Source organism: Stegodyphus dumicola, chromosome 2, assembly GCF_044657685.1.
Source record: "Stegodyphus dumicola isolate Sdum_Otavi_A_Nest chromosome 2, ASM4465768v1".
NCBI lineage: Eukaryota > Metazoa > Arthropoda > Arachnida > Araneae > Eresidae > Stegodyphus > Stegodyphus dumicola.
Genome location: NC_140769.1, coordinates 34,981,282 through 35,005,593, shown reverse-complemented (window position 1 = coordinate 35,005,593; position 24,312 = coordinate 34,981,282). Strand labels below are relative to the sequence as shown.

Below are 24,312 nucleotides of genomic sequence, written 5' to 3'. Positions count from 1 at the left end.
TTTACGTATTGCTCTTAAGTACAATTGTATATTTATGTATAATATTGCAGCTTTCAAATGTTTCTGTATGATCTAAAGGGAGTGTGACTGGTAATAAAATTCTCCAATATTGTACGAATGAACATGGAAAAAAAGTGCGATGCGCAGACTTCCAGATTTCTCTGAAAAAAATCGGTGTAAAAGTATAGACATTATTAACATACTAAGATATTTAGTTAATTTAAACTGTTTATATATGTCTATTTTTCCATCATATTAATGCATCTCAAATGCTTAAAACCATGTAGTTTGTATTAGAGTTGCAAACTAATACATTTTTAATTAAATAAGAAGACAAATTTATTCATTTGAATGGATCATAATTTTCAATAAATATCGCAATTTTTCTTTTAAGCATTGATACAAGTTTTTTAATAATTTCATTTAATTTTAATAAAGGCTTTCTAATAAAGGGTCCATATGTATTCAATTATCAAAAAGATTAAAAGTAAATCTCAGTAAAACATTTAGCCTTCGAAACTGATACGGATATGAAAATCTTGGAAACATATATCGGTATATATCGACATATCGGTATTATGCTATATTTTAGAAATGTCATCATTACGTTTTGGAATTAAATTTATATTAAATCTGAAATTTAAATTTACGTTGTGATTTATGATTTACATTTAAGCTATAGTTGAGCTAATTGCATAAATAAGCTAATTACGTAGTAGGAGCTAATTATGTTGAGCTAATTTCACCAATACGTTGAACTAATTACTTAATTAATTAATTTTAAGTTGAGCTAATTATGCAATTATCGTATTTGCTCCAAAATAAGTCAACTCCACATATAAGATACCAGCATTTTTGTAGATGCTTTAGAAGGGAGGAACGAGCCATCTCCCCCCCCCTTTGCTTTCCTTAAGTTCAATTATTCCATTTAAGAACTGATGCATTAAGCAGCAGCTGGAAGCTTCCGTAGCAATTTTATGCGGCCCGCGAAGACATTTTAATTATGAGTTTTTCTTTGAAAATACGATGTTGCAAAGATTTCAAGAATTTACTTACTTGAAATCTGAGTTCATATTATTTTCATTTCTATTAAAAACAAAACATGAATAACCGAACCAGAAAATCTATAAATGGAGCTAATTAAATTACTCGTACAATACTCTATTTATCTTATTCAAAGATTTGATAAAGTAGATTTTATTAAATTTTATTCGTAGTTGTCAAAAAATAAAGAGCTTCGAATTTTTTCAATAAGAATAACTCTTTGTTTGTTTTATTTTATAATTTTTTTAACACAAAATAAACCGATTGTCTGATAGTCATCTACAAAACGTACCGAAGATAATTTCTACTTTTTTTTTTCTAAAGCTATAAATTTTATCAGAATCGAAACACGATCCAGTGTCAAGTTATACTAAAGTAAAGAAGTTTATAATTATTTACATTCAAACATATATACTTTTAACTATATCGAAAAAAAAAATATAAATAAACTGAAGAGAGTAGATTGTCAAAACTTCAAAAATGTTCATAATTTATTTATTTCTAGTTTAAATTAAAGAACGTTATTGAATGATTAATTAAACATGTTGGAGTTATTTTAAAGAAATATCAGTTAAGGAATTTAATAGTTATCTGCCGAAATATTTAAATAGCAATGTGTAACCAACAAAATTTCTTGCAGATACAAAATTTCAGATTTCTTATAGAACAAAATATAAAATTTGAATTTTTTCCCTTTGCATTATTATTATTTATACATGTTTTGATAGATATTAACTAAGCGAATTTAAAATTTATTTAAAACACTTTTTATTTTGCTAGTGAAATGTTTCATTTTGTTAAAAAAATAATCTGGCCCTTCAGATGTTTTCAGATCGTGCATTTGACCCTCATGCGATCTGAATTTGAGACTATCAAGGAGGTAGGAAATAGAGGAGAGGCCCGAACTGTTTTTTTAAATGCACTGCCTTGAAGCAGTGAGGCACTCTTCTTGGTGCCCAAAACATTCAGTGACTTACCGTTAAAATCAATTGGGTTTGACAATATCAGAGGTAAACACTTTGTAATTATGTGGTAATTATAAAAATAATGTACGTAGTGTGCAATATTTTCTTTTTCTACACTATTTGAGAGTACTAAGTATGTGAAAGAATGCATTTTTAAACAGCATTTCGTTCTGAACGGAACTAGGAACTAAATGCTCTTCCCAGAACAGTTTTAATTTGAATGAAAGATTTTCACAAGTTTTCTCCAATTACATTTAAAAGAAATTTTAAAGTAATTCGATTTCATTCGGTTAACGAATAAAAAAATTTAAATCAAAGTTTATTGTATTACTAACATTAAAATAACGCGTTATTTGTTTTCTATTTACAGAACTTCTTTCTGAAATATTTTCTCAAATATGAGATGATTTTCAGCTTTTAAGGCATCTTTAAATCAGAAAATCATAGTCCCTCTGCAACTGATGCTCTGTTTAGTTCATTTCAAATTAAAGCACCTTTTATTTTAATAGTGCAATACGTTAAATATTGCTTCTGGTTTCTGATTTCCATGTACTTAACTTTCCATCGGTGTTTCTGAAAGGGATAAAAAAGGGGGGTTGTTAATAATATTATCCATGGTACCATCAAACCGCCGTCAACATGATCTGCATGTAAGCAAAACACACCTCATTTGGCTAACATAGCTCAGCAGCACTGCGTCAACCATAGTGGGGGGGGGGAGTCCGTCTCCTTTTATTCTTACCTCCATGGAGACTAGTGGTATTAGGTATGTGATAAATTGACTTAATATAGTTTTAAATGTATGGTGTAGGTGAAATACAATCTCAGTTATATCTTATTCAGTATGTTAATTTGCTTATAGAAATTAGATTACAAATATATTTAATTCATACCTTAGCACTAAATATAGTTATAGTTAATCACAAATTACTAAAAGGAAAGAAATCATAGCGTAGTAATACTATTAACTCTTGCATTCGTTGATATTTAAGATTCAAGTCATCAAGTCATCAAAGTAAAAATCAAATAAAAAAATAAATTAAAATAGGCCAGTCATTTTTTATGATAAGAGTGAAATGTAATTTTTGTTATAAAAGTTGAAGTCTAAAGCGATGTTCTTTAACGCAGTTTGTATCTGGAAGTCTTCGCTCGTCACATCCAATTCATTAAATTTTATTAACCTTTCTCCGTATTCCAGTGCTGACCAGATTTCCAACTTTATGGCGTCTCATACCACGAAGCCGTCTGAAGCCGGCTCAAGTCAGAGACCTAGAAATCAAAGCCTGCGAAGGTTTATATAAGACTTCTCATTCTGAGCTCTCACCTATTCTCAGCACGCTGCTAAACTGAGAGCTTTGCCCACTTGCCAAACTAACATCTACAGACGCTAGAGGTAGATAGTTGCCTGAACGACCATTCCCTTAACTTTACAGGGTTGTCAACTTATTATAAAATGCATTCAGAAAAATTGGGTAGAATAATAAACTGTATAAGAGCTGTGTTATTTTAGTACGAGATCATGAACCATGCCTACAAGAAAAAGTAGTTCACTAGGCTTCTTCTTTAAATAGTTAATCAAATTTATTAAACATATAGACATATCTCACACAAGAAAATGTTTGAAAGCTTTTCACAGCCACTCTTTTGAAATTGCAACTCTTTTGGTCCCTTGTAGCTCATGCTGGTGCAGGAATTCTTTGCAGATCCTTTCTAGTCCTCTGAAGGTAGCAAGAAAATCGTGTAATTATTACAACAGTGTGTTTGTGAAACTATATGAGGAGTTCAAAGCAGAAGTCGAATAACTTCATTTTTAATTAAATTTGAATTAAACATGTATACGAGAGGGCAAAATAACAAACTTTTAATGTTCTAACTAGTTCATAAATTTGTAAATTCTGCCAAAAATGCCGTCATGGTGCGCTACATTTTTATATAGGATACGTCTCTTTTTTATAGAAAATAAGTTCATTTGTTCATAATAAAAGTTACATGTAAATAAGCTGAATCTTCTAAAGTCACTATAAAAGTATTCCAGGGAATGCATTTATTAAATTATACAGGACTTAGAAAAAGAGATTACATGATTGAAAGTTTAATGGCTAAGAACTGCGGCATATATGTAAGGAATATAAACCACAGCTCCATTTAATTACATATTTAAGGAAATTATAGTCCAAATAACAGATTTACTAAGTGGATTTCCATGAGATAAGGCAGTAAAGACATCCTCAGATTCTAGAACACAACGAAAGGAACATTCTAAAAGTAATGCTATGCTTGCCAAGAAAAATGGCATGCCCGATTATCTTAAATATAGTTCTTCGTTTTACCACCATGGTAAATAGTTTTGTTAACTGCTAGTACCGTGAACTCTGATAGATGCACAACCAGACCCGACCCCAACTTAGGACTCGCCCCAACTTAGCAGGTTGATCTGTTTGGCAAATCACGCCACCAAGAGCATATGAAATTCGCTCTGCTGCCGTCCGTTCCATACTTACAGGCGACAGACACTCAATGATCTCTCAAACTCATGATTGAACTGCTCGACTGATTCATCACTGCCGGGGACCAAAGACCACCATGGAGTGTGGCTCTATGCCCCCGCCAGTAATACGTGATCATCCCACAATGAAGGGATTACACAGCGTTCTGTGATATACAAGGGACTAGCTGTTGCATCGCTACTGACACCTAAATGGAATTATACGGAATTCTGGTCAAGCCGTGCCTTTAAGGATACCACAAGAATGGGAACATACAGCCAATCCCAACCGTATTGAACGATCTTCCTTCAGGGTTCTGAAAAAGCCACGCTCGTGTGTTTGTTCCCCCAGAGTGCTAATGCCATAGTAAAATACTAAGTATAACACCGAGAGCGGATACCACTATGGTAAGATGCAATTCGAAATAATTAGAAATAAAACCTGAAATTTTATCATTCATATATTAAAAAATAACAAAACTTTTTCTACTTGTTTTGCACAAGGTTCATAATATTATGTCTAATATGAAAATGATTAATACGTACTTTGATATGTAACTTCATATAATTGCAAGCATTGCGGAGTATATCGAACAGTATTTAAGTGAGAATTAGATCTGTGCTGCTGTCATAATTTGTTGCAACGTTTGTCAAGTGATGGAGAAGATGTAGTTCATGACAGCACATGCCGTCGTTGTTTTGGGAACTTCAAGGCTGAAGAAACGTGGTGTACATATTTATCAATAATCTGCGTGTCCATTAGTGGTTTCTGACTAAATTCTGGAGCAAAAATTCAAAGTTGATTCAAAACAAACAAAGATGATCTTCCATTCATTCGTCTGTATTCTTGAGACAATTTGGTGATGCTCAGATCAGCGCTGAACGATAAATGCTGGTGCTTAGGCTCTGTATATTGAATAAACACATGGGGTATATATACTTAGGCTCAATATAATGAATAAATACTCAGTACATGAATCCTGTAAAGCATCCAGAGGAGAAAATCAATATCAATGTTCTTTACTTTTGTTACAGAAGTAAGTCATTTTGGAAAGAACTGTAACAGGGAATGGAAACCGAGTATTTATCATAAATTCAAGTCGTGGAACTTGTGAGAGGATTGCATCCTAATTTTGTTACATGCATAATTGGATGTCAAGAGAATAATCTACTTGGATATAATCGGCGATAAATGCTGAACTTTACTATCAACAGTTGGACAAATTGAGAAGGGAACTGATAAAGAAGACCAGCATTTGTTAATAGCAAATTTTACATATTAATCGCATTATTTTACATAGTGATAACACCAGACTTTATGCTCCTTTAAACAACATTCAGAAATTATTGGACTTTGATTGGGAAGTGCGGCTGGCTCCACTCAATATAGTCCCTTGAACATACAGTTACAAAATACTGTCTTAGTGCATAATAGAACGCCTTCAGCCTTCAGTTATATGAAGGCTGAGAAAACAACATTATAAAACTTTTTGTAGTTCAAATAGAGGAGTTTCATTGATGCTAGATAAAATTCCTTCCAGACAAATAGCAAGAGACCACACATAATAATGGAAAATGATGGTAAACCACGAGCATTTTACTTTTCGTGTTTACCGCTGTTCTTTTTACAGATGATAAATCTTTCACCCACCCAATATTTTGTCTTGCAACGTAGGCCCACAAGTTGCCGAAAAATAAGAACTCTGAAAAGTAGTAGTTCGAAATGGCTTCAGTGCAGGCTTTGCTTGCATGACAGTTTTTAAATTTGTTCCCCAAGTGTAAAGCAAATACAAGTTTCCTTTATAAAAATGTCAAGAAGACGCCCTTCTCAGAAGTAAATAACCCTTTTGTTGTTTGCATCCATCAATTAACCCAGCTTTCAAGATAGATTAATTTTTCATAAGCATTTAATAAATCTTTTATCTTATATAAGTAGAAATAAAAATTTTCGGCCATCTCATTTTTATTACATTTTTAATGAATGCATATTTTGCACGAAAGCATTTACGTTAGAGTTCGCCACTTGTGTTCCGAACCCTTTTTACGTATAAGAGATTTTTAAGAGCTAGTTAATTTATAACCTGTTATTTTTATACCGTTAGAAGTAAGTATTTTGAGGTTGCTAAACTTCATTTTAAATGCTTGTTAAAAATAATTAGCATTCATAATAAAATATGGAATTTTAAGCATACCATTTTATAATACATTTTTCGAAATAAATAATAAATATGTTTCTTTTCATATTAATTGCAATAGAAAGAAAATTTGAAATAAGTTGGCAGCCCTAATTATAAACAGTAATAAACACCACTTTTGCATTTCGATATCTTTTACCTGATCTAAAATGCATATTATATCTATAGCCTGAATCTGGTTATATGTGGTCTGGATATCTTCTCTGAAGTCAATTATTTATCTGAATGAAAATTTGTTTTCATAGTAAACCTAAACACATGATAGTAATTTGCAGATTTCTTGATGTATATATTTAATATCCTAAAGATTTTATTTTTGAAATCGCATATATTTAATGAATTTACGTAATTCAAATAAATATGTTAAAATATATGTATATTTTAATTGACGTTTTTATATCCATCAGGAATAAGGTGCACAAAAATTTTATAAGATAAAATATAAGTCTAAAATGTTTCTTTTGTTAAAGCGATTAAAAGCAACATACTGCAACAGATCTAATTATATACTGCTGCTTATAGAAACACAATTCATTATTCAGCTAGTTTATTCATAGTACGCAACCTCCGATAGAATTAAAATACTTAATTTGATATATGTATTAATTATTGTTAATTAAATATATGTATATTTTAATTGACATTTTTATATCCATCAGGAATAAGGTGCACAAAAATTTTATAAGATAAAATATAAGTCTAAAATGTTTCTTTTGTTAAAGCGATTAAAAGCAACATACTGCAACAGATCTAATTATATACTGCTGCTTATAGAAACACAATTCATTATTCAGCTAGTTTATTCATAGTACGCAACCTCCGATAGAATTAAAATACTTAATTTGATATATGTATTAATTAGTGTTAATTAAATATATGTATATTTTAATTGACATTTTTATATCCATCAGGAATAAGGTGCACAAAAATTTTATAAGATAAAATATAAGTCTAAAATGTTTCTTTTGTTAAAGCGATTAAAAGCAACATACTGCAACAGATCTAATTATATACTGCTGCTTATAGAAACACAATTCATTATTCAGCTAGTTTATTCATAGTACGCAACCTCCGATAGAATTAAAATACTTAATTTGATATATGTATTAATTATTGTTAATTAAATATATGTATATTTTAATTGACATTTTTATATCCATCAGGAATAAGGTGCACAAAAATTTTATAAGATAAAATATAAGTCTAAAATGTTTCTTTTGTTAAAGCGATTAAAAGCAACATACTGCAACAGATCTAATTATATACTGCTGCTTATAGAAACACAATTCATTATTCAGCTAGTTTATTCATAGTACGCAACCTCCGATAGAATTAAAATACTTAATTTATTTATTGTCACATAATGTAATGTTTGAAAAGATTTAATGATCTGAAATAGTAAATTATGCTCTAAAAGGAATTTATCATATTTAACGCTTTCGAAGCTCATAATTGGTAAATAGTTGAGGTACTGAAAACGAATAGTTAGGTGAATATTAAGTTAAAATAAATTTGTACTTTTAAAAATTGATTATATATGTAATTTCCGCATCATTAACCTCAAATATTTAGTCGATAGTTTAGAACATGAATACAACATTTATGGGAGCATAGGTTACATGCATTTTATTTCATGAAATACTATCTTAATTATGCTAGAAGTGCAGTTACAGAAATGTAAATTTATAGGATGATAACCTATTAGTGAAAAGATGCAGTAAGTTGATTCGGAAGACAGCAGGTAAATAAATATAAATAAAATAACTTGCAGTTAATTAATGTACTTAATAACAGTCTTTCTCATTTTAGCTGAGACTTATTATCTGGCTTTACAGATCCCCTTCAGTTCTTTTGGCAGTTACAAAATAAAAATAATATGTTTTCATAGTTTAGGTGTTAATATTTCTCACTTTGATATTTTTGTGTAACGATATATTTCCCTTTATTCTAGCTTCTAAATTATTCAAAAACATTAAAAAAATTCTAAATTATTCAAAAACATTCAAATTATCCAAAAGCTTCAAGATCCAGAACAACATTTAAACCTTTGCCAGTTGTTGTGAATTTTTTTTTCCTAACTAGGTGTTTCAATTAACCGGTTTGGGTGATAATCTAAGTCTCAACTCTTTATCAGGGCAAACGTAAATTTTAATAACTAAACAATTAATTTCTGAGAAACACCAATTTAACTGCTAAAATGAAATTGGAATTTGATATGGAATGTTAAAAGCGTCACAAGCTCGATTCTTTTTTTAATGTTAATTACCAATATATAATTAAATTAAAAATAACACGCCGAATAATGATTGTTAGAATGTTGGTGAAACAGCAGTCAGAGGTAATTTTCATAAAATTGCGCTCATTGTACAGAAGTTTAGCTTCGTACTGTTTTTTTATTCTGCCAGTAAAATGTTCAATTCAGCGCTTAAAAACCTTATTTCGGATTAAACTCCTAGGGTAGAGTATATTCCTCGCCAATGGTAGATTGACACATACATTGGTCAAACAAGAGAAACTAAAAGTCCGCTTTAAGAAACACGAAGCTTATGTTAGGAGAAAAGAAGCGCATAAATCCTTTGCTGCCCAACGTTGTTGGTCAAAAAATCCCTTTTTCCATTTTTCTGCATCTTAGCTATTTAGAAACATATTCAGGTGGCGAATTAGATTTTCTAGAAACGTTTCAATTTATAAAAATCTTTCAGTTCCAGGCAATGATCCAAATTCCAGTCCTATTTTACACTCAGCTTTAAGTATATTTTTCCGTAAATGCTCTCATTTTCTATCAAAACATGACGCTAGTAACTTAGTTTACTGCTTCATTAATGGAATTTTCTGGTTTATTGTTTGCTTTTGTCAGTTTCACGTCTACAGATGAAGAAAACGATTCTGTATTTACAACTTTGAAACTAGTACGACTTCAATTTTTTTATAATTACAGCTGATTTCTGTTGCTTCAACATCTCTATCCTCATTAATTTATCTCGCCTTATGGATATAAGTGCCTGTTCAGTGGAAAATTCTTATGTTTGAAACATGTCTGAGGCTAAACATCTGAATAAATAAATATAAGTTGATAATGATTGAAACTTGGAATGAACTCTGAATTTCCTCGGTTCCCGCTCCTGAAATATTCTGGAATTTTCGGAATTTTTAATCTGTGGAATTTTTACCCCTAAAAAAAATAATGATTTTTGCATAACATTCAAAGCTGTAAATTAATTTAAAATTTCAGATCTACATGTAATTGACGAGGAGATTAATAATGTAGTTTTTAAAACAATGCACTTTTACATACCAAGAAGGTGCAAATAAAATTTAGTAAATTAATTACATTATTAAAATTCTTAAATCTTTAAGTTAATTTTCTCAGTATAATTAGCGAAAAGAAAGAAAAAATAAAAAAGTTGAGCAATCACTCAATTTTTCTACATTTTTCCCGTATCAGAGCTAAATGTTAAAAGAAAGATTGTTTCATGGATTAGCGTAAATAAATATTAAACATGTAACATTCTCTCCGGAAAATTCAGAATCCGGTTCATCATGAGACGATATTGGTAAACCAACTCCATTGAAGTTTCAACAATGATGTACTTTTTATATAAATGTTTTGACTAGACACCTATAAAACTGATTTTCTAAAATGTTTTGAATTAAAACATTAAACGTATTTTTAGGATTCGAAATATTCGAGTGAAGAAAAATAGCGCGTCGATTTGAGGTTTCGAATATCGAAACAGCTTTAAGATTCGTGGAATGGGAGATTTTGAATATTTGAATGTTCCACTCTTAAAATTCTAATTTCTCAGTGACGGTTTAAAACTATTTTGCGCTTTTGAACCGTTTTCCTTTTTTTTTTTTTTTTTTTTTTTTTTTTTTAAACAGAAATTACATTTTAAGAAAATACGAGTATTTTTCAAAGCTTTAAAGAAACTGATAAAACAACTGCAACCATCATGAATAGAAATCTTTTGTTAAGTGAAGCTGAATTATTATAATTGTTAGTGAAATATAAAAGCAATAAAATTGTGGGCCTTATTCTTGAAAGGATAACTTATGAATAATGAGCCAACGAATTTGGTTTCTAATGTACATGCAAAGGACTGTTTGTGAATAATCTAAATTTTCGGATAATATCTATATGTAAATATCATAACTCTAGAAATCTTTAAAAAATCTTTTAAATATTTAAAATCAATTTAAAAAAAAATAGGATTAAATGGGAAGAGAGTTATCCAGGCCGAACCAGCTAATGTAGATATACTATGTATTCATAACCACACACCTCAGATGATTTCCTTAACCTTTTCTCTTGAGTACTTATAATGCTTACATAAAAGTATTGCACATAACTGCTTTATTAGAGGATTTACGTTATTTGCTTTGCTTCATAATTCAACAAATTGGCTTTGCACTGACCCCCATTAGTGGTAGTTTGCTTGATTCCAGTGCATTGGATATAACGTTTTTGAATTTACTAACAAATTAATTTTAATTTACTTATTGCATGCAATGATTTATCAGTGAAAAAGTACTAATTTGAAACTGAATAATAATCTTGAAAAATAACAGTTAAATAATTTTACTAATAATCTTGATTTTACTGTTTGTAAAATCATTTTAATATCAAATGAAAAAACAATCTTTATTGAGTCTTCTAAATATATTATATATAATGCAGAATTTTTTGTATATTTCACAATTTTTGAAAAAACTTTTGCAACATTTTTTAAATAAAAATTATGTAAATTTTATTCCAGGGTTTACTTTTTCATAATTTCATTTACTCTGGATATATTTAGTTTTAAGCCGTTTAATATTTGAAACAAAAATTACATAATCATTCTATTCAATTTATTGCTTGCTTTGGCTCTAGTTAGCTGAAACGCAAATATAATAAAGTAAAAAGGCATGATTGTAACTTTTGAAAAAGTGCGATTGTTTCGAAATATATGCTTTTCTTATTAATTTTCATTTACATATGTGACACTAATGTATTTTGTAAACTAAATGTGAATATTTGATTGACAAAGAATTATCTAATATATTCCTGTAATATAATATAATATATATATATATGCATTAATGTATGTTTTCTGCTTATTTGTTAGCCATGTTTTCTTTGTAACTTGAAGCAAATCATGTTTATATATTGCCACATGATTATATTCAACAGAATTCATAGTAACTTACCCTTTCTGAAGTAAAATGTTTCAAAGAAATAAAATATTCATAGAAACTAATTATTTTAGTAACATAGAGCAAATACAATGCTGGCGATAGATAAATTGGTTTAGGTTCGTATATTTACTTCTATTATTATGAAATGTACTTTAATACAGCTCGAGTGTCTTTTTTAAAAGAATTTTTATTTTAAATTATGAGCCATGTACTAATATTTTCCTATTTTGTTTTAGAGTGATCTACATTACGACAATGCTAATTGTAATTAATGAGGATTCAAAAGATTTTAAAGAGATAAATAAGCAAATATGTAAAAGAGAATTTTTATGAATTAGAAATGCGTATATTTCTTCAAAACAGACATTATAATTCTAGAATTTAAGAATGTCATTGAAAGAACCAGAAAATACGCTCTTGTTAGGCTGAAGTACCCAGGAATAAGAGATTACAAGAGCAAAAGTCTGACTTAAATTTCGTGGTTGCTAGTTTGCTATTTTGTTCTAACAATAGACATATTTTGAGGATTAAACGGGATGCTGGGAATGGAAAAGTGGTATTACTACTCTCCATTCCTAAGACCTCTAAACTTACGGCAATCAAAATCAATGGCGAAGGGTCACGAGCTCAAAATAAACTTTCTAATTCATACGATCATCTGTAAGTTGGATTCAAATCAAATGAATGAGAAGGTCATTCGTGACTTTTAAGTTCATTTTTATATCCTTTAACCAGTTGCTTTTATTGGAGAACGTTGAAAAGTGTGATGATTTCTTAGTGAAAAGTCAAGTTGTTTTGTCCATGTATTTCGGCAAGAATGGTTGAAAGAGCCTCAGGGAGTTTGAACGTCTACTTCCACCCCAGTTTTGAGGGAAAGCCCCCCGGAGGAGGCTCCGGGGGTTTCCCACTTTTTGCTCTGTCACCAAACACCTATAGTCTAACACATTGACATAGTACTAATTCAGAAGTCAAACAACAAAAATCAGCGTTATATTTTCAAATTTTTACAGGCCTAATTTCGATGGTTTTACCGCCCCACCATCCTCAGCTGCAAGAGCGCAAATGAACGAGATAGGATATAATGATTAGATGAGATAAGAAAGCATAAACAGAAAATAAGCTAGTGGCGCCATCTGTTGATGAAAGCAGAACTAAAACATAATTTCTTTAAAGGCCGAAGACAAAGATGGATTGGAATTAGGATCGTTAACTAGATAAGAAAGATTTTTTTGAATGTGAAATGCCTCTAGAAAATCCAATTCTCCAATGGAAGATGTTTTTTGAATAATTTTGGCAGCCGAAAAATTGAAAGTGTGATTTTCGGACCAACAATGTTGGGCAACAGCGGACTTCTGTGTTTCCTTTTTTCTAACATATGCCTCATGTTCCTTGACTCAAAATTTTAAGGCTGTCTGAATTTGGCCAATATAAGTTAAACCACACTGGCAAGGAAACCTATAAATACCTCAGGAATTCATATCCGGAATGGGGTCCTTGAGTATGGAACTCGGAATTTTATTGATGGGAGAATAAACGACCCGAAAGTTAAATTTCTACAAAATAAGTGCAACTTTATAGCTAATTGATGGAAAGAAGGGAATGACAATGTAATTTTTATAATCTCCTAAAACAAGAGTGTGCCTTTTAGTGTGTTGAGATGATAATTGTTTAATTGCTTGATTAATAATGTTGGGTGAAAAGCCTCTGTCAAAAGCTATTACTTTTAAAAATTTAGTTCTTCATCAAGGGAAGTTTGGAGGAGCAAACATTTTGGAAGAGCACGGAAAACATAGGTGTTGACGATCCTCGTATTAGAATGGCGCCGACATGGATGACGCAGTTTCGTTTTTTAATATCCTTAATAAATTCAAGACTCTTGGTGTATTTAAATCAAACTGAAGACATTTAATGATATAAAATTCACACGTAAACATTTAGTAATAATTCAGGAGTACAGATAAGCATAAAATAAGGATTTACAACCGTTATAGGCCAGCTACGCTTTTAGCGACCGAATTCTACGAACGACAAATCTCAAAAGCGTGTTGCCAACGCAGGGCAAAGAAAAGGTAGAAATTAATTCGACAGGCGTGGAAGTGAACAATAGGAATAAAATGAAACTAACTTTTCTTTAGTCGGATGACATGATTTAAAGTGTGGTGGAAGGCAAGCCGATGAAGGTTTACGGTAAACCGTAGTATTGAAGTTGTATGTGTTATGTGTGACTAGAATGTTGAGAAACGGAAGAGAATTGCAAGTCTCAAGTTCAAAAGTGAACTGAATAGCAGGATCAATAGAATTCATTGTTGAAAGAACTTTATTTAAATCATCTTTATTACCTTCAAACAGGGTAAAAGTATCGTCAACGTAGCGGAACCATACCGGGAAGTTTAAAGTTTCAAACAATTTTGATTCATAATAATGCATGTAGATATCAACCAGGATGGGACTGAGGGGACTTCCCATTGCTAATCCCTCAGTTTGCTTGTAATACTTATTCTGAAAAAAAAATGTGTTTGTTTCATACAGAGTTCAGGGAGAGAAATTAGCTCATCAATTTCGATCCAAGAGAAATGAAATTCGCGAAGTCTGGTTTCTAGATATCTTAATGCACTCCACTGGCACGTTGGTGAATAATGATTTTACATCAAAAGAAACCATGAGTAAATTTCTAGGAGAAATGTTTTTAATCTTTTTTACAAACTCTATTGAATTTTTATGTCGTCATGGATAAGAACACGTACATCGATGATGTCACTAAACTCTTAAACGAAGGACCATATAATCCGATCCCTAAAGATCATTCACCTTCGAACCTGTCAAAAATAAAAATGCGATCAAATATTCACAAATCATTTCAAGCAACTTAAAACATTCGCTTATCTCGTCTATTGCGAATTGTGCCAGATTATATGTTCTTCCCAAAATTCATAAAAGTGGTATTCCTTTCCACCCTATAATATCAAATTTGGGTACTGCCTCGTATCCATTAGCTAAATATTTTAGTTTCTAGATTTTCAACTCTATTAGACAATAACATTTACACCATAAAATATTCAATAGAGTTTGTAAAAAAAGTTAAAAACATTTCTCCTAGAAATTTACTCATAGTTTCTTTTGATGTAAAATCATTATTCACCAATGTTCCAGTGGAGGGTGCATTAAGATGTCTAGAAACCAGACTTCGCGAATTTCATTTCTCTTGCATCGAAATTGATGAGCTAATTTCTCTCACTCAACTTTGTATGAAACACATTTTGTTTTCCAAAATAAATATTACAAGCAAACTGAGGGATTAGCCATAGGAAGCCCCCTCAGTCCCATCCTGGCTCATATCTACATGCATTATTATGAACTAAATTGTTTGAAACTTTAAACTTCTCGGTATGGTTCCGCTACGTAGACGATACTTTTACCCTGTTTGAAGGTAATAAAGATGATTTAAATAAAGTTCTTTCAACAATGAATTCTATTGATCCTGCTATTCAGTTCTACATGCATTATTATGAACTAAATTGTTTGAAACTTTAAACTTCTCGGTATGGTTCCGCTACGTAGACGATACTTTTACCCTGTTTGAAGGTAATAAAGATGATTTAAATAAAGTTCTTTCAACAATGAATTCTATTGATCCTGCTATTCAGTTCACTTTTCAACTTGAGACTTGCAATTCTCTTCCGTTTCTCGACATTCTGGTCACACGTAATACATCCAACTTCAGTACTACGGTTTACCGTAAACCGTCCATAGGTTTGTCTTCCATCACTCTTTAAATCATGTTATCCGACTAAACAAAAGTTAGCTTTATTTTATTCCTATGTTTTCCGTGCTCTTTAAGTTTGCTTCTCGAAACTATTCCTTGCTGAAGAACTAAATTAATGAAAAGCTATAGATATTGACAGAGGCTTTTCACCCAACATTATTAATCAAGCAGTTAAAAAATACTCATCGCAACACACTAAAAGGCATGCTTTTGTTTTAGGAGATTATATAATTTCTGTTGTCATTCCCTTCTTTCCATCAGTTAGCTATAAAGTTGGCCATATTTTGCAGAAATTTAACTTTCGGGTCGTTTATTCTCCCATCAATAAAATTTCGAGTTTCATACTCAAGGACCCCATTCCAGATATGAATTCCTGAGGTATTTATCGACTTTCTTGCCAGTGTGGTTTAACTTACATTGGCCAAATTCAGAGAGCCTTAAAATTTCGCGTCAAGGAACATGAGGCATATGTTAGAAAAAAGGAAACACAGAAGTCTCCTGTTGCCCAACATTGTTGGTCCGAAAATCACACTTTCAATTTTTCGGCTTCCAAAATTATTCAAAAAATATCTTCCATTGGAGAACTGGATTTTTTAGAGGCATTTCACATTCAAAAAAAATCTTTCTGTTCTAGTTAACGATCTTAATTCCAATCCATCTTTACTTTTGGCCTTTAAAGAAATTATGTTTTATTTTTGGCTTCATCAACAGATTGCGCCACTAGCTTTTTTCTGTCTAGGCTTTCTTATCTTATCTAATCATTATATCCTATCTCGTTCATTTGTGCTTTTTCAAGCTGAGGATGGTGGTTCGGTAAAACCATCGAAACTAGTCGTGTGAAAATTTCAAAATATAACACTGATTTTTGTTGTTATTTGTTCGGCGTGTCATTGTACCTTTCGGCGTGTGACAGAGGCTTTTCACCCAACATTATTAATCAAGCAGTTAAAAAATACTCATCGCAACACACTAAAAGGCATGCTTTTGTTTTAGGAGATTATATAATTTCTGTTGTCATTCCCTTCTTTCCATCAGTTAGCTATAAAGTTGGCCATATTTTGCAGAAATTTAACTTTCGGGTCGTTTATTCTCCCATCAATAAAATTTCGAGTTTCATACTCAAGGACCCCATTCCAGATATGAATTCCTGAGGTATTTATCGACTTTCTTGCCAGTGTGGTTTAACTTACATTGGCCAAATTCAGAGAGCCTTAAAATTTCGCGTCAAGGAACATGAGGCATATGTTAGAAAAAAGGAAACACAGAAGTCTCCTGTTGCCCAACATTGTTGGTCCGAAAATCACACTTTCAATTTTTCGGCTTCCAAAATTATTCAAAAAATATCTTCCATTGGAGAACTGGATTTTTTAGAGGCATTTCACATTCAAAAAAAATCTTTCTGTTCTAGTTAACGATCTTAATTCCAATCCATCTTTACTTTTGGCCTTTAAAGAAATTATGTTTTATTTTTGGCTTCATCAACAGATTGCGCCACTAGCTTTTTTCTGTCTAGGCTTTCTTATCTTATCTAATCATTATATCCTATCTCGTTCATTTGTGCTTTTTCAAGCTGAGGATGGTGGTTCGGTAAAACCATCGAAACTAGTCGTGTGAAAATTTCAAAATATAACACTGATTTTTGTTGTTATTTGTTCGGCGTGTCATTGTACCTTAACATAGACATAGCTTCATTAAATTATTCGTTGTAAAATTTCATGATTATCAGCTCTCACTTAAAACTAATTTGCTAATAGTAAAAGTAAATTAACAAATAGCAATAGTAAACAGATACGATATCATTTTCACCAAACGTTGCTGTGTTTCGTATAGATATGGCTTGTGATTTAATACAAAAACCTTGATATTTCAGCAGCTGAAAAAACGGAGGAATTGGTTTTACAGCTTCCATAACTATTAAAGATGAAACAGTTATCAATATTAAGCTTTTGCCTATTTTTATATTCTCATAATTATTTCCAAATACGTGGAAGGAATCTTTGCAAAAAATCATTATTAGTTTTAGCCAATTACAATAGCCGATCATCATCTAGATTACTTAGTAATTTGGCTAGATTACTTAGTAATGCAATACAGAAAGAATTAATAACGAGTGCATTTCAAATACACTTGTTGATTATTAATACTCACATCGTACAAGGTACTGATTTTTGCTCACTCTGCTGTTCCAATGAAACTTATGTAGACTGAGAGGAAAGTATTTAAAGTCTTATATAATTTTCATAGTTTTCGAATGATACTTGACTACTTCAAATAAACTCCAAGTAATCTTGCACTTGCAATTGTGGCTTTAAAAACCAGTATTAGGAGATAGTATTTTATACTTATTTATTTCCTAACATAAACATGAAGTATAGAACAAGCAAAAGAACATTTATAAATACAAAAAACGTAAGTGATGCCATTCACAAAAAGGGTAATGTTATTTTTAATAGTTCGCTGGCTTTGCCGTAACATCCTCCCCATCCTGGTCAACCTCCAGGGGGATGACCAGCTGCACAGGTCGGGTAATGGTATGTCCATTGGTGCGCAGAACACAAGTACGGACTCTTTTGTCGCGGCCAAGGATTAGCTCCTCAACACGGGCCTTCTTCCAGGTGTGGCGAAGTCTAACATCTTCTTATAGTAGGACAATGTCCCCTTTCAGTATTTTATTTGTTTCAGATGGATTCCGCACTTGATGAAATGTACGCAAGTCCATCAAATATTCCTTTTGCCATCTTTTCCAAAGGAGTCCATCAAATGTTGACGATTTTTCCACATATGATTTAAATTTGTTTCAGGATTTGTGGGGCTGGAAGGAATAGTGGTTAATTTCTTTCCTATGAGGAAGTGCGAGTTTGTTAAAGCTTCCTCAGAGTCATTTTTTATTCCATATTCGTGGACAATCGGTCTACTGTTAAGAGCGGCTTCAATATCACATAATACAGTGATCAAACCAGCGTCATCCAAAAGAGCCTTACCTAATGTTTTCCAAAGGCATCGCTTAATAGAGCCAATCATTCTTTCCCACCATCCTCCCCACCAAGCCGCTCGGGGAGAGATGAATTTCCATTTGATGTTGTGGTGGGCATAAAACTGTTGTGCCTTGGCAGAGGATATAGTATCCCACAATAATTTCAGCTCTTTGTCTGCAGCGCAGAACGTTGTGGCATTATCAGTGTGCACTGTATGAGGAAGTGAACGTCTAGAGACAAAACGTTGTAATGCAAGTAGAAAGACGTCAGTACGCAGATCGGAAACTAATTCCAAGTGGATAGCTCGAGTTGTAGCACATGTGAAGATGACAATGTAGGCTTTTGTAACGGAGTTATTATTTTTTACGTAGAGTCGTCCAGCAAAAGCAATTCCGGTAGTTTCGAAAGGAGATGACTTTTGAATTCGCTCAGCTGGTAGTGGAGCTTCTATCTGTTCACTTCTCTTTTGTTTCAGTACTTTACATGGAAGGCAAGTCTTTATCACTTTTTAATGGCTTGTCGTGCTCTTAATATCCAATATTCTGAACGAAGCTGAGAAAGTACAATCCGAACACCGAGATGATGCATTCGTAAATGTGTTTGGCGTATCAGTAGGCTTGTAAAAGGATGAGAACCTTCCAATAATATGGGATGTTTTTCAGCATGAGATAAATCAGAAAATTGTAGTCGACCACCAAGAAGTATAATATTGTTCTTGAAGAAAGGGTTAAATTGTTTTATCCTTGATTTCTTAGGGAGTGATTTTCCTGTCAACAGAGCTTCATATTCTGAAGGAAAGGATTCTTTCTGAACGGTCTGTATCCAATAAATACGAGCTTGATTCAGTTCTGTGGCATGTAACTCACCCGCTAACTTTTTTTGTTTCCTACAGTTGTGAATAAAGCGAAGAATTCAAGATGTTACACGTAACAATCCAACGTAAGAACTGTAGTTTCCAGCCTTTATGATTGGTTGAGTAGATACGATGTGAAGGGCCTGAACTTTTTCTTTCTTTGCCTAAGTTATGACTGTAATCTTGAGAAATAGTATCAGAATGAGGCCAATATTCTAGAGATTTGATTAACCATGGAGGGCCGTTCCACCAAATTTCCAGGTTTTTTAGTGTTGATGGTGAAACACCTCGAGAATGTTTGTCAGCTGGATTGTCTTTGCCAGGGCAGTGTCTCCATTGTGAAGGAATGGTATAGGAAATAATTTCTGTTACTCTGTTGCTAACAAAAGTTTTCCATTTGTTGGGGTCACTGCGTATCTACCCTAAGACAACTTCAGAATCACTCCACAATGTAGCATTTGACGAACAGATGTTTGTTTTAGCACAGAATTGCAACAATCGTGCTCCCATCAGGGCGGCCAAGAGCTCCAAACGAGGTAAGGTAACTTTCTTTATAGGAGCTAGTTTGTTGCGACTACACACTAAATTCACATTCGATTGGTCACCTTTAAAGGTAACAATGTACAGAACTGAACCATAACAGATGCGTCACAAAACACATGAATAGCAAAAGGAACATGTGATAAAATCCCTATGGATCGAGGAATTTGAAGGGAGCAAATGTCATCAAGTTCTTTCACAGCTGCATACCATAAAGTTGATAAATTAGCAGGTAGTAATTCATCCCTCTTGATTCCAAGAATCCATGTATCTTGGAATAAGATTTTCCCAAGAATAGTAAACGGTGAAAAAAGGCCTAAGGGATCATAAAAACTAGCAATGCAGCGGAGTAACCATCTCTTTGTAAGTGGTTGGTCTGTAAAAACACAGAGGGAAGTCTTGAATGCATGCTTCAAAGTATCAGAAGTTGTATTCCAGCCAATACCTAAGACAGTTGTTTCCGTTTTGTGAGATTCTTCATGTGTTTGTAGTACATCTTTGAGTTTCAAAGAGTTTGTAGCCCATTTTTCCATACGCAATTTTATTAGAGACATTAAATTCTTGATCTCGTGATATAGCATTATAATGCGTGATTCAGATTCTATACTAGCAAGAAAGTCATCCATATAGAGATGTTTATCTATCATTGGTGCAGCAATTGGAAATTCTGCGATATGTTTTGCAGCCAATTCTCGTGTCGCAGCACAGAGTAAAAACGGACTGCAAGTAAGGCCAAATGGTAAACGAGTAAATCTGTAAACAGTTATTTCGTCTGTAAAATCTGAGATGAATCAGATTTTAATTTGTACCATAAAAATTTTGTGACGTCCCTATCTACTTTATGTAGTGACAACTGTAAAAAAGCTTGCTTACCATCACATGTAACAGCGAATTCATGCAATCGAAATCTTAGTAGACAACCAATAGATTCAGGAAGAAGATTCGGGCCAGCTTCCAAGGTATCGTTCAGTGAAATCATTCCTGGAGCATGCGAGGAAGCATCAAACACAATTCTCCACTTGGTTTCAGATTGTGTTTTCTTTCTTGCATGATGAGGAAGGTAATATACTGGCTTCTCATTGGATTCATCTATGGAACAAACTTCAACATGCCTTTGTTCAATGTAATTCAGCATGCAGTTGTCATATTGTGTCTTTAACACATCACTAGATGCAAGTCTTTTTTTAAGAGAATGAAATCTGTTCTCCGCTATAATTTTGTTTGTAGGCAAAGGTGTGACCAATGGTTTTCTAGGCAGAGACACGATTCTTCGATTGTCTTCAGTGTTGTAAGTTTTGTGAAATTCTGACAAAATTTCTTCATCTCGAGTAGTCATTTTTCGTTTCTGCGCATCTTGTATCCCTATGGAGTCTAATTCCCAGAAGCGAGGTACCTGATCATTTAAACAATCAGTTTTAACTTGCACACAAACTTGATGGACAGAAGTCTTCTCAGCGATTGTAGTATGTGTTCTTGTTCCACTAAGAACCCATCCAAACACTGACGGTACCATAACAAAAGATTCTGAAAGCTTGATTGGAGCTTCTGTGGAAACAATTTGCCAATAATGATCACCACCAATAAGTATTTCTATGGGCAGTGAAGAGTCATCCGGAGGATCAGCAATTCTCAATCTTTTCTTCTGAGCAAAGTGCACTATTTCTGGTGGAGCAGTAGGATGTGTAGTATAGGAATTGTAGCTTTCAAATGCGGAGATCAAAAATGCTTGGTTGCTCCACAAACTTGAAAGTGACAGTTGAACACATCTACGTTGTTCTTGTGAAGTAAAAGATTCAAATGCTTGAACTGAAAGTGAGGCAGAACTGACAACTTTAAGCTTCAGTTTTTCAATGAGGTTTGTGTGAACAAAACTTGCTTGGCTACCACCATCTAAAATGCAACGTTTTAATTTGCCTGTGGGGCCAGTAACGTACACACGAGCAGTTTGCAAATGTGTGAAAATTGTTTTAGGAAAAATTATGTGATTTACAGCACTGTTAGTTATCCGCAGTAGATTGTTTTCAACAGGAGGACAAATAGAAACATGATGCATTTTCTTGCATTTAGTGCACCGTGCAGTATTTTTTCTTGGGCAGTTTGAAACTCTATGACCACGGTTAGTACACAGAAAGAAGCGATTTGAAGTTCTAAGTTTCTGAACACGAGTATCATAGTCTGTAACAGTTTCACAATATTGAGGCCAATGTCCTGTAGTATCACAAAATGAACAAAATGGTGAAATTTTCTTACGTTTGTTTACTGTTTTGGAATTGATATTAAAATTTTCTACAGTGCACTTTACGGTGTGATCAGAAAAAGACGTACCTTTAACTCTTTGTGCTGCAACTACACCTTCCACTTCTTCTGCCAAGAACTGCATCAATCTAGTAATATTACCTTCGTTTAGTTTTTCACGCTTGGCATAGATAATCCAGCGGCAACAAATATCATTGGGGAATGCACGAATAATTTTTGGCACTAAGATTCTACCCTATGCTTCAATATTTTCACCCAGAGCAGTTAAAGCTTGAATTCTTCTGTTACATTCTATGTAAAGATCATTTAGATGCGTAGGAGATGGGTCTTGAATAACATTTAAATGTTCTAAGTAATTTAAGTGTGATTGAATAATTCGATCTTTATTTCCATATCTTTCCTCCAACAATTTTTTTGTTGTTTCATAGGTGTCTCCTATTACGCTAATTCCATCAACAAGGCGTTTAGCTTCACCATCTAAATAACCTCTGAGGAAAACATGTTTATCAACAACAGAAATATGTGGATTGGCATCTATAGAAGATTTAAACTGTTCCCAAAAACATTGCCACTGTTCAATTTCTCCTGTAAATGACTGTAGTTTAATTGTTGGCAATTTAACTGTATATGGTTGAGTCACTGGCACTGTAGTAGGAGGGTCGCCAATTGTCATCGCTAAATCATTGGTATCCATATTCGAAGCAGTAACATTATTTGGAGTTGGCGATAATTTATTTTGAATAATTTTTCGTGCTTTGAAAATTGCGGATTCACCAGTATCTATGTAGTTTTCACACTGCAAATTATCACTTTCATATTCATCGTCAGAAAGGAAGTTGTGAATTTCGTTATCTATTAGTTTCATATCATTTAAAGCAGTTGTTAAGCGATTACAAATATATTGAACTTTCTCAATTGAGAAATCATCGTTCAAAGTGTCAATTTCAGTAGAAAAGCGAGAAACATTACTTCGCACGGCTTTCCGCTTTCGTTTCAGTTGCGTCATTTTGTCTACAGCTTCACCGGTCGGCGCCATTGCCCGAATAGTAGAAAAGAACAAAAAACAAAACTAAGTTTTAATGTCGGAAGTAAAATATTTCAGCAAGAATAATCCAACAGTAGGAAGTATAAGTTCAAGGTCCTGTTTCGTAAATGGTTTTTTCGGCACCAGATATTAGGAGATAGTATTTTATACTTATTTATTTCCTAACATAAACATGAAGTATAGAACAAGCAAAAGAACATTTATAAATACAAAAAACGTAAGTGATGCCATTCACAAAAAGGGTAATGTTATTTTTAATAGTTCGCTGGCTTTGCCGCAACAACCAGCTATCGCGTAATTATTCCTAAAGTGATTAAATTTATCTAAAACAGATTTTTATGAAAATCCATGCAATGTTTTAAGATTTTAAGCTCTGAAAAATGCATTTTAATCCAACTGAACTTATTTTAATTCTTTTCAAATTGTGAATCTGCTTTTTAATTCTACATCTTCGAGACAGAGTTCCCTTTATTGTTTTAACTTAAATGAAAATGCATCAAGTCTAAGATTCAATTTTTTTATCACATAGGACGTTCAAGGATTTTTAACTGTCTTTCATTTATCTGCTTTTGAATGTAAATTTCCCCAACCTCCAGATCGGTTGAAGAAGATGCGAATGAAGGTAGCCGGAGCTCGCACAAAGCAAGAGGACCAAGAACTGACTCCCGAATCTCCGGACTCCATCCAGCAGCGTTCCCGGACTCATGTGGTCACAGTGAGTTGTGGGAAAGACCCGGACTCTCAGTCGACAAGGGGGGATTATGCTGCCCCTCGAACATCGGTAGCAGGCGCGGACGTAGGAAGCGAAAATTCCCGATCCAAACAATTTTCCTGTAAGTTGAACAAGGAATTTCACATTAAATACTGCATTGTGTGTGCGTGTGTGCTTGCTCTTCCGCATGCGTGTGTCTTATAGTATGATTAGGTTGCAGAGGCCACTCGCACATATTTTAGACGATTTTCATTGTTTTAACATAAATAGTGTTGCGTACGTACGGGTTCGTTATGAAATG

The 24,312-nt window shown here is 32.8% G+C and overlaps 1 protein-coding gene across 2 annotated transcripts in view; it reads left to right on the top strand.

Moving 5' to 3' along the window:
- The window catches only part of LOC118187877 (voltage-gated inwardly rectifying potassium channel KCNH6-like), a 925,365-nt gene that overhangs the window by 503,522 nt on the left and 397,531 nt on the right, over positions 1-24,312 (top strand). The window contains exons 4-5 of one of the 2 annotated variants that reach the window (XM_085810565.1): positions 3,208-3,300; positions 23,896-24,132. In XM_085810565.1, coding sequence (XP_085666691.1) covers positions 3,208-3,300; positions 23,896-24,132 — 330 coding nt within the window. The remainder of the gene's footprint in view (positions 1-3,207; positions 3,301-23,895; positions 24,133-24,312) is intronic. The other variant, XM_085810566.1, reaches the window with a different exon arrangement.